The 12,258-nt window shown below is 38.3% G+C and overlaps 1 protein-coding gene across 1 annotated transcript in view; it reads left to right on the top strand.

Moving 5' to 3' along the window:
• VSTM4 (V-set and transmembrane domain containing 4) overlaps window positions 1–9,769 on the top strand; it is a 31,606-nt gene extending 21,837 nt beyond the window's left edge. Inside the window, exon 8 of the mRNA XM_066554484.1 lies at window positions 7,172–9,769. Coding sequence (XP_066410581.1) covers window positions 7,172–7,297 — 126 coding nt within the window. The 3' untranslated portion in view covers window positions 7,298–9,769. The remainder of the gene's footprint in view (window positions 1–7,171) is intronic.
• The last annotated feature ends 2,489 nt before the right edge of the window (window positions 9,770–12,258 follow it).

Below are 12,258 nucleotides of genomic sequence, written 5' to 3'. Positions count from 1 at the left end.
CATCTAAATGAAAAGGCTTTAGTGTCTTCATGAAGGTTTAAACCATCAATCTGAGGAGCTCCTGCGTGATTCACTACAACCAATGGAAAGGATGCAATTTCAGGTTGGATCAAACCTTCAAATCTTCACTTACACAAAATTTTTGTTGACTTCATAATTTTCACACTAAATTTTTAAGGGAGGAATATCTGCTCAGATAAGACAGGCTGTAGGGAATCTTCTGATTCTGCCACTGGCATGTGCACTCTGCTATATCATATAAATATCACACTTTGAAATCAGGTATATATCCCCTGTGTTACAAATTATCCCTTGGGCTTTGTTCTTCAGACACATCCATGTAAGTGTTACAGTTCACAAGAGTTGGCTTCTGCTGTTCCTACACTGACCAACACCTTGAATACCCTCTCTGTTGAATAGAGTATATCTGGTTGTTCCCCAGCACAGAGTACATGTTGTTCCTGTGTGACTTGTGGAGCAGAGTCCTCCCAGTGACCATGGTGCTGTTTAAGAGAAGCACACTTCTGCCTTCAGCTCAGACAGCATAAACAGCATTGTTTATTTCAGCATGGGCTGGATCACCTGTGGCTCCAGGCTGCATGGTTACTGAGATCTGCTTCTGATGATGATGATGATGATGATGTAAAAGCTACTTGAGAAAGAGGAAGGGATTATGGTTATCTAAGGTGGAGGGAAATTTCTAGCAGTCAGTTTTTTGCACAACTAGTAGGATTCCTCAGTAGTCTTAACTGTAGGTACCATTGGCCCTTCCCTTGAGAAAAAAAAGGGAAGTGAAATACACCTACTCAGTCATTTGTGAATTCTGAAGCTGGGAGCAATCAGGTCTTCCCCTCTACTGGATGACTTTAAATTAAAAGCTGTGCCACCCTCTATTAGAAGAGTTGCTTCCTCCACAACATGTAACAATGAGTGATGATTTAAGCTCCCAATTTCTTAAGGCATTATTGATGTCCATAGACTTCCAATAAGAACATACAGATGATATACAAAGGGGTGATGAACAGTTTTTCCCTTGACTCTCTGTTATTCTTTAATAATTCCATTCAGTCCTCATAATTCCTCTCTCTGTAAGATGAATAATCCTTTTTTTTCAGTTTCTCCATAGGATGTGAGATGTCCATAGGACATGGTTATCATTTGCACGTTCAGGTTGACACTTGGAACCCAACATACACAAAGCTACTGAATTATGCCTACTTCCCCATTCAGATTGAAGTTGCTATCTTTACTCTCAAGGAATAATTTATATAAATACATAAAATTACTCGTTGGACCAGTGTTGAGGCTTGTGTATTTACAAAATGCCACAGTAGATGATTTTTGTGTTACTCCAAACATTTGGAATAACAAAAGTGTCACCAGTGAAGTGAAAACTTTTAATTACTTTGTTGGCTTTTTTTAAATAATAAGAAGGAATCAGCCTGATTTCCAGCAATGCTGTTTTAGAATCTAGGAATAACTGCAACTGTAAAAGCCATAGAGCATTAGCAAAGGTGAGGATGCTCTTCCCCCAAAACTCATTCAGTGGGACTTTCCAAATCATCTTTGTCCCTGACTCTGTAATCATAACTTCTGTGAGATTCAATAACAAAATTTAGATACAATGGTGAACAAGTCTTCACAAACTGTTGTAGATATTGTTCTCAGGTAGTGTAGGAAACATTTCATGCTATAGGGAGTAAAAAACAGGCGTCTTAATGGGAAAAACCTTTTTAACTGATAATGCCACTAAAAGACATAATTACTACTCTCCTTATTTTCCAATATTGTATTTCTTAGCTTCAGCACTGAATGTCTCTCTTGATATTTCAACACTTACTGGCCAGCAGATGGATTTCTAGAGGATAAGTCATTTTGCAGATCTAACTTCAGAACTTCTGCAGAAGTTATTTTTGAAGCTCCTCTGTTACAGGGGAATCTCTGGCTTTCTGCTAGCAATCAAGTCACTGACATTGGTAAACACTTGAAGCTCTTAAAAAAAAGAATCTTTTTCTGACTTCTGAGTCATGTACAATCTTAATGAGGAAGTCATCCCACTGAAGTTCACAGGATTTGAGCATTAAGTGTATCTGTGGCCCTCAGGAGCACTACTGATTTTAGCACAAGAAAAGCCACACATTTTAAAGGGAGGTATTTTCCAATGTAGATTTAAAAACAGGACTGTCAGATCCTTTTTTCTCTGAAGCCACAGTGAGTTTTCTCCTGCCTGACCCCACTGCCAGCATGTGCTTTCTCCAGTATCTCTGGTGGCCCAGGCAAGGGAGTTGCAGCCCATCCACCAAACATGCTGGATCTTTCCTTCAGCATATCCTCACTTTCACCTCCATCACTGCCCCTTCAGTGATGGCCAAGCTGGCAGCCATATCCCATCCCCTCTACAGCTGTAAAAAACAGATGCTTTGAAAAGGAGATATGCAGAGGAGATGATGGGCTACCGCCTTTCCCTCAGGCTGCACTCAGCATGCAGTTTCCACCCTTTTGGGCATGCGTACAGAGACAGCCAACAATCTCTTCCTGTGGAAACAAGCCCAAGCAGTTGGCCTGGAGAGTCCTGTCTCAACACTTTCTGATGGAGTGTGCTCAGCAGTGACACTGGATGCTCCTGAGCTGTGCCATCTGGACAGTACCTGCATTTTTTCTGTGGAGCTTTTTACCGACTGTGACTACAAAACAGGATGTTTCTCAAACATTAAAGGAAAAAAGCCAAAGAGTCAAGTTTGGCTTTTGCAAGAGAAAGGGAGAGAAAAATAATGGTAGTTCCAGAGTGTGCTTGCTAAGAAGAGCTCCTTCATGGCAGTGAGGCAAGGCTGCTTGCTTGGTGCTGTGGAGTAACCTGGCAAGTGCAATTCCTAGGGACTGGATCAAACAGACATCAGCAGCACCTCTTGACTCTGTACCTTTCCCATTTGCACTTCCTGCAGCATCCCTGGGCACCACATGTCCACCCAACAGCAGGCATGGCCGGGCCACAGGTGGCAGGTTGCCATGGACTGGCAATCACACCAGCAACATCTGCAGAATTGGCAGGGTGCTGTCCTTGCTGACCTCAGCCATTCACTCATGAGTGCAGGGCATGCCACTGAAGGTGGAGTTTCATTTTCAAGTGTTACTGCAGGAAACCAGAGTGACTAAAAATACTGTGAAACTCTGACTGGAATTTCATAGAATGGCTTTAGAAGGGACCTTAAAGATCATCTAGTTCCAACCCCATAGCCATGTGCACAGTTTGGGACATATGCTTGTTAAATCCAGAAAACTCAGAGCTGAAAATTCAATTTCATCTATAGGTTTTTTTCCCCCTGTGTAAAAGTCTTTCTGTATCATACCTCAAACAAAAACTACATTACCTGTGATTATATAGACCCTGAATTCAAAGGGGAATGTTTGCAGCAATAGTCTCTTAAAATATTTAAGACTGAAATGAACTGGCAAAGTCAGGCCTTCTCTGCTTATTTTTGATAGTAAACTAGAAATTCACATTGGGTTTGTCATCTTCATGATAACATGCATGGTCATGGAACTGAGATTGCAGCAGTCTCTAAGTGCAAGTTAGCATCAGTTGTTTTTCCAGAGAAGTTAAATTTAAGCGGTTATTATTTGCTTGTTTTCTTCATAAGTAATCACAAATTTGGATGAGAATAGTCTTAGTTAAAACTTCAAGAACTTTCAAGTCTGACATTGCTCACAGTAAACATCCTTGAGGCTGCAAAGCGACAAACGAGCTAAGCCTGGCAGGAGCAAAATTGACATTCCTGGTAATTATGAAATAAAATTCAGAATAATTTTGATTAAAACTCCAACCCTTCTAGTTAATTTCTAATACATTCATATACTAGACAAACCCAATAAAAACAAAACTATATACACACGTACTTTAGTTTCTTTTACATAATCACATGATAGACCTTACAGATTGCTTAATAAGAAAAATGTTCCTATAAGTGAACTCTCTTGAATAGTTGCCAGTGGGTAGCCCTGTGACTGGAATAAACTAAAATTAAACTGGAAGAAGCCTGGAAGAGGAATCATTTTGCATTTGCCAGAAGATACACTGGAAAATCATAACTCTTCCTAATTTATATTTTGGCAAAGTGTATGATCCAAAGATCAGAAAACAGACATACAAGATAAATACTGTATCTAGGAATGCCACATTGGAATAGAATCCTACTTGAAAAAATAATTTCAATATTATTTTAGAACAATGATGCAATTTTTTATAAAAGGATGTTGCAGCCCTAGAAATCCCAGCGAACTCCTAGAGGAAGACCCAGGACAGAAAGAGAGGGGTGAATGGCAAGTCATTGATTTTCTCTTCCTCTTCTGCCCTACCTTCCCTCCCACCTATAACACCAGTTATTGAAGTCACACAATTGTTCCAGAAAGAAGGTGGTGGCCCAGTTCCAGGTTAATACTGCCAAGACAATATCCAATCCTAATGAGAGATGAAATTGTAGAATTAGGGTTTTTTTTTTTTCCCTGTCTGCTCAAAAAAGTTGGTTTTGGACAAACAAACCAGCAAAATTAAATTAAACATGTGGTTGATAAATGAAGTGCAGAAGAGTGTATGGAATAAAAACCTGGCTACCACAAGTACTTAAAGTGCTGTTGGCTCCAGTGCACTGTTATTACACATCTTTTGCTGAAAACTGTATACCTTTCACAATTTTGAACCTCCTGTGTGTTTCCTCATATTTTCAATCAAATTATTACATACTAGAAATATGCATAAGGGAAATTATTCTACACATTTTATGGTGTGCTGTTGCTTGTAGCAGTAATTGAAGTACCTTTTCCACTTATGAAAGTACTAATTTTATTTGGTTTTATTGCTTTTCTAGATGCAATTATTTATTTAGTGTGTTTTGGCTTTATTAAATTATGTTTACTATAGGAACATCATAAAAATGTATGAAAGCAACACATCAGCCACTACTGCCCAATGACTTATTTTGGGGAATCTAGTGTTATTTTTCATATCAAAACATAATAGAATAAGGTAAGAATAAAGAGATAATCTACACTGGAAAACAATGCAATTTTGAGATAATGTAATAAAACACCTGGACAATATGATTTCATAAATCTTACTTCTAAAATTTACATGAGCTGGGTGTTAGGGTGGCTATTTTAGGACATGCAGCATTTTCTAAATGGAAACATAGAAAGAAATATGATTAAACAAAGGGGAAAATATAGACAGATTTAGCTTGTCCTGAACAACTGGTTCCTACAGAACAATGAAAATATTTCTACCTCAACAGATGTCTGCATCAGACTTAGGAAATGTAGAGTTTTACTCTGGCAGTGACCAACAGCTTTGTTTCAAAAGTTTTATCAGATTCATTTTTAGGAGGCTTTTCACATGCAGTGTATCATTATGCATTGAAGGTCTGATGTGACACTAAAGCTGGCAGCAAAATTCTCAATACCTTCAAACAGAAATTCAGTGTATTGTCATACACTGAAAATAAAATTCAGCATTTGTTGGTGTTACTGTGGAGTCCACCCTCAATGTAACTCCTGTATTTAGCATCTGTTATTAGCATGACTGAATAGATAGGCACTTATCATTTGAAATCTCAGAAGGAATTTCTAACAACATAAAAGCAAAAAAAACACTAAATGCCTAGAAACTGAGGCTAATACTTTCAGGATAGAAAGAAGAGGGTAATATCAAAATTTTTGAGGATTTGATCTGCAGGGAAGAAATAAGATCAAATTAATGCTGGAAAAGTGTAAACTTTTTCACCCTGATGTAAAGAACCTGAAATGCTGAGTGTGAGCAACTGTCAAGGCAAAAGGAGAGGATTCCAGAGCAGTGCAAAGGACAGGAAGCAGGGGAGCACAGGGGCTGATTTCAGAGGGTATTAGATGCTTATCTTTTTAGGCAGAAGATGATACAATACTTACTCAAACACATTTCAAGGGAACAGGAACTGTTTGTATTAAATCAGAAATAAATAAGCAATAAATAAAATGTGAATCTTTTGGCCTTGGCAAATATTTACAGTTTCTTCCTAACATTTAAGTACTGTGTGGAAAATCTTGGGTTATGAACTTTGAAACTTTATGAACTTTAAAACTTCAGTTTTAAGTTTACAACTGCCATTTCTTCGTCTGAGAGATGCAGCTTTCTCATGGTTACTTCTTGTGACTGCAAAAATTTGCATGCCTGAAATGTTTTGGTTTTTTAATTGTCTTCTGCACTTCAGCTTGAGGACACCAGTTATTTGGGTAGAACACAGTACTCAAGAAGATAAAGAACAAATTCACCAGTTCTTCACTGGCATAGGGCTGTAGAACTTCACCCTTTTTCAGGGAGCATAAACCTCAATCTTCTACAGATAAAATGAAATCCATTTCAAGTACTGAGGTTCTCACATACAATTCCACAGCAACTCCTTTATTTGTTGCTACATTTTCTGAGGTGAATTAGACATGAACAACCCACTCCTAGCTGTGAGCAAAACACACACAAGAGTACAATACAAGATTTTCCTCCTCTAAGCCACTTGAGTCTGGATGAAGCTGCCAATACCAGTAGGCAGCTTCTGCCACACATGATAAATTTGTTCAGCAAATTTTATTGACCATCTCCCTCCACTAAATTTTATAGTTTTAGGTCAAATTCATTCATGGTAATACAGCAGACAGTTTTGGTGGAATGGCCTTTGTTCTAAACTCTGAACTCATCTACAACTTGGCAAAAGTGGTGAAATTCCACTGGAATGGCAGTAATTCTATCCAGTTTTTTCTGCCTTCTGTGTATTTTTAACATTTTTTGGTTCTATTAAGAAATATAGTGAGAGGCTCTGTGAGTGGCTGTGATTAGAAATGTAACTGGTCCAAGGTTTACAGCTGGTAAGTACATCTGGTATATATCTTTAAAATTGTGAAATCTGTAATATTTGAATTGTCAAAATATTCTTTTAAATTAGAAGCAAATCTGAAAATCCTACTTAGCCCTGTTTCCTATTTTTAATATGATTTTAATTTCATCTTCTATCAACTACCTCTAATGCAGAGTAAATTGATTAACAATATAGTAGAATTAGAATGGGTGGGAGAAGAACTATACCCAATGTCATGAAATATCTTCATTCAGTGGTAACGGCATTATAACGAATTTGTTGGTTCTGTTTTGCAGCCAAAAATCGCAGAGGAGAATTTAACATATGCTGAACTTGAACTGATGAAGCCAATTCAGGAAGCCAAAGGCATTTCCAGTATGACAGTCTATGCACAGATACTCTTTGAGGAAAACAAGCTGTAATAGTTCATGCCTGTATAAATGTCCTTTGTCTGTGTTCTATTTAATTCTTGCTGTGCTGTTTATTTATAAAAATCATACAAATATCCTTATTTTTTTATTTCCATTCATACACTTCTATTTTTCTATGAGACTTTTAAACACGATGTAGTTGAAAGTAATCATAGAAAAAGCAGCTGGCCAACAAGTGAATCCCAGAGATACCCTTTGTGGTGTTCCATACCTCTGTTGGAAATGGACTGAAGGTCCACCTGGGGCATTTTTAACATTAAACATTATTCCTTCTTTAATGCTGATGTGACGGGTCCAGCTGCCAGCATCAGTATCTTAGCAAGCCTCAGGAGGACAAACAGCAGGATCCACACCCATCAACCTGCTACTGAAGGAAAAGACCACTGACCAGGAAAATGGCCACTTTAATGCATTTCACACCATCAGAAAAATAATAACCCAGTAAAGCTGAGACTTTTTGCTACAGCCAAGGAAAAGCTAAAATTACTTTTTCTACTTCTTTTCCCCTTCTCAAGAAATAGTTAAAAAAGTTTGTGCTCTATGTTTTCAAATTCTCTTTCTAAATGACATTGTGTTAAAAAACTTATGTTACTTTTAGTATGATTTGAAATAAAATATTTCAAAATAATCTGAAGGGAACATTTATAGTTAAACCCCTATGATTTAAGGAAGAATATTCATAGCTTGAGAACATCTCAAGGATTTGATTTTTTAAAATTCTGATTGGGAGTAGGAAAAACTTGATAGTGAGTAAAAAACTGAAAGAACCAGGACGCTGCTTTTGGTCTTGGTTTAGTTTGGTATTTCCAAAGCTGCAAAGGTTACCTCCTGTAGCCTGCACTAATGAGCTGCTGATCTAGAGGAAAAAAATTACATAGCTTCTCCTTCTGCATGGAACCTTCCTTCTGTAAAGCCCTGCTGACTTTGGAGTTACTTCTTTGGAAAGACCTGGGCTCAAGAGATAGGGAAATGAGCCTAATATCAGGACACAAAATAAAATTCCTCTTTCCTTACCTCTTGATATCTGAGAGGCATTCTTCCTTTTCCTTTGATACACTTGCATGGAAAATGAGCCATTCTGTGCCATCCTGGGCATTTCAGTCCTGAAGAGTAGCTGGACTGATGTTTTCAAGCTCGTGTATCTTCAGTGTCTAAATGTCCCCAAAGCTCAGTGATAATTCAAATACCTAACATCTTTCAGCTCTTGGGAAGCTTTAACCCTTGAGTAACTGTGCAGTTCATGGAGATGTAGAAGCTTGGGCTCTTAAAGTCACCATCAGGTGATGGAGAGCCGATACTTGGCACGTGCCAGGTCTTCTCCCGGTCTGTGAGGGAGCCCATGACAGGCACTCATTCAGCAGTATCTAATGTGGGTTCTGGAGTCATAACTAAGATGGCCCAAGCTGCTTCTTCCTTTACAGGTCACACCCCTTTAGTGATAGACTAGCTTCTCACCAGGGCTCAGAGCAGAGCTGGGAATCACCACAGGAACACTCCTGCCCTTGTTCCTGCTACATGGGAGTGCAGGAGAGGAGGGCGGTGGGACAATTGGGGATGGGGACAGACATCCAAGGGTACCCATGTGACAGAGCACATCACTGCATTTTGGAGGGGTTCACCAGAATAAGCAAGTCTGTATAAACTACTTTTTAAATTTTTTGAACAGTGGTAGAGATTAGGCAGCACACATAATCCTGGCTATTGTCTAGCCAGGATCTGTAAATATAAAATGCAGTCATCCTCTTCTACATTGGATAAAAATCTCTTCTATAAAAAGGAATTTAAGAAAAGCTTGTCAGGCTGCCATTATGTACAGTACTAATGTCAATTCTATTCCTTCATCAAAACAGTTCTTTCCAAACTATAGCCAGATTTCATCAATAGATTTGTTAGTAATTATTTGCATTTTTAATGTTTGCATTTGTGAGCTGTCAAAAATTATGTTTGTTTCACCTTTGCATTATTCCAGGATTTAATCACCCACCAAAAGGGCATGGTATCTTTCCTTGTTCTTGATCAGGTGTTGGACTTTCAGTGACAACAGTAATCAACTCATTGACCAAAACCAAACGGGTGCTAATGAGTGATTCAACATTCAGGGATCAATTTTGGAACATCCTAACTGATTATTCAAAGAGGACATCTGTAATGCAGACAGCTCTTCAAAAGGCCTTAGAAAAATATACAATTTATTAGTTGCTATTTTGGAATTTGAAATCCTAACACATTAATGATTTGACCACTTAGCTGTGAAAACTTTCAGGTTTGGTTAGAAACGTTTCTTTTGCATAGAGCTGGCCATTGTGCCCATTGTTCAGAAGAATCCTCTACTGCATATTTATGCCCAGCATGTTCGTGAATACCATTCTTTATGCATTAATATCGTATATATTCTTGTTTGTGTTTGATATCTAATTCCCCAAAATAATAGTTAATTGAACTGAATAAATTACCTTTTTTTAAGATTTGTTGTCTTAGTCTCTCTGTAGGATTTATTGCTTCCTAGGGAGAGATATTGCTTCCTAGGTTGAAGGACACGTGTTTATCTCTTACACAGCACTTAGAAAGTCACAGTATTTGGAACTGAATTCTTCATTCTGCAGAAAATTACAGCTTTTTAAAATGTTTTCTATTTGGAACTGACTTCAGATGGCAGCAGAATCCCAAAAAGCAACAGACCAGCTGAGCGAAACAAGGCCAGAAATATTTACTTGGGAGAACACCCATCTTCCCAAGAAGAGACTTCCTATATCTTTTCTTAAGCAATGTCCACCTAGATTTAATCATGTCAGATCATATCACTGGGGAAAGGAAAAATATTCTCTTGCAATGAATTGCATATCTGTAAGTGTCAAAGCAGCCCACTGAAAGACTACAGAGAAGAAAATTTCATTGAGTGTAATATGCTTTAGTGTGAGAAATGCAGAATAAATGGATTTAGCTCCTTTTAAGAGGAATTTCAAGGCCAAATTAATCCCTGGCCTAACTCTCTCCGGCTTTAGCAGAACAGCAGCAGAGCTGAAGGTGGCCCACAGTTCTTTTATGACAGGAGTTCCCATGAAGACTCTTAGTACCTTATTAAGCAGCAGTTGGAGTCTGTTGAGTCACACTATTTTGGTTACTCCTTCTGTTTTCATTGGTAAAAGATGGCTTTGTGCTGAAATCTTAACAAATACAGCTCTATTAGCTTCACACCAATTTAATATCAGATTGTTAAATGTTAATGTACTGCACCCTATAGCTTTAAATAGAATTAGATATGTTTACAGCTTTGGTTAAATGCACCTTGTTCCTCCACATTAAATTTTATTACTAGAATTTTCCATCAGCAAATAGGAGTAAATCATATTAGTGTCTCAGGCTGTGTGGGGGTTGAATCTGCAGCCCAAAGAAAAGGTATTTTATTACTCTTTATTACAATTTTCTAATTGGTAGGTGTGGTCAGCATGTCATTATCTCTGCAATTGCAAGCAAATTATTTATTTTAGTATAACTGCAACGTAATTGTGGGATTCTCTTCGTTAAAAAGTTCAATAAACTTGTGTCCTTAGCCAAGGTTTGGCCAGGTACTGCTGGAAAAGAAGGACTCAGACCAGAAAAGATTGCATTTACCATTTAATTTGTAGGTTAAATTCTGCTTTTAGAGGCGTTCTCCACCACACTTGGGTGAGTGGCATCCAGGTTCCAAGATCCTTTTTGGCTTCAGTTTAACCTGCCAGGGTAAAAGATAAAACTCCTAAATTTTACTGCATAATAAGTGGTCATCTGAGTTTTCTGCACTGGTGTGAAATGCACTCATTCCATGTGCTTTGTTTCACCAGCAGGTTTGATTCCATTTTGCTAACTTGGTTGGGCTGATCAAAAGACTGCATGTCAGTGGAGGGCTCTTGCCTAGCAATGGGCATTTCAGGAATCCTCCCTGTCTTGGCACTTGGTTGTGTCTCTCTTGTTCCTTACCAGCATTGCTGGGCTGTTTCCAATCACTGAACAGCTTTACACATCTCCTTCCCCTGAACTTGTCCTGCAGGGCTGAAGCTGGAGAGTTAGGCCAGGGATTAATTAGGCCTTGCAGTTCTTCTTAAAAGGAGCTAAGTCCATTTATGCTGCACTTCTTACACTAAAGCATATTATACTTGGAGAAATTTTATTCTCTGTAATCTTGCAGTGGGTTGCTTTGATACTTTTAGGTGTGTAATTAATTACAAGATGTTCTTTCTCCAATGATGTGACCTGACCATATTATATCAAGGTTGACATTGCTTAAGAAAAGTCAAGAATCATGGGCTAAGTGCTCAGGTCAGAGGAAGGTCAAGAATTTTGCTATTCAGCTGTTATTTTCTACATGGCACCCCTTCATCATAAATGGTCCTGCTTTGCAACTATACTCTGCTCTCAGAAGAAAATATGCCCTTCGAACCCTTCAGACAAACCTCTACTTCCTCCTTGATTGCTCTCAAAGAACAACCAGAGGATAGAAGAAGAACTAACACGGAAGCCAAAATTAGTAAATCACCATGCACATGATTACAGCAAATGGCAAAGGCCGCTCCTATGCATCACTATAAAAAATAACACTAATTGGGATGCTTTGCAATTTCCTGTACAACCCATAATTAGGTTAGATAAGAAACTAGCAGTGTCTAAGTGCTATAAATGTCTAAATTAAGTTATTTTGAAAGTGGTTGGCACTTTGACATTTGAGAGTTCAGAGTAATTGGGGTATTGAAATAAAATTGCTTCTGTTATTTAAAAGGTCATTATCTTCTTCGGGTAGATATATAAGGACTATTTTCTACTCTACTGAGCTGGTCTATTTCGTTCAATTAGACCTGCTTCAGTAGATTTCTAGTGGGCTTCCTCCCACTTATCACAGCCCCAGCACTGGCACAGAGAAGGGCCTGTAAATAGACAGCCCAGATATGGAGTATATATTCAGCTCATAACCAGGCTCT

This window comes from Molothrus aeneus, chromosome 8, assembly GCF_037042795.1.
Source record: "Molothrus aeneus isolate 106 chromosome 8, BPBGC_Maene_1.0, whole genome shotgun sequence".
Lineage (NCBI taxonomy): Eukaryota > Metazoa > Chordata > Aves > Passeriformes > Icteridae > Molothrus > Molothrus aeneus.
The sequence above is the reverse complement of the archived record's forward strand: the minus strand, read 5'-3'. Positions and strand labels throughout refer to the sequence as shown.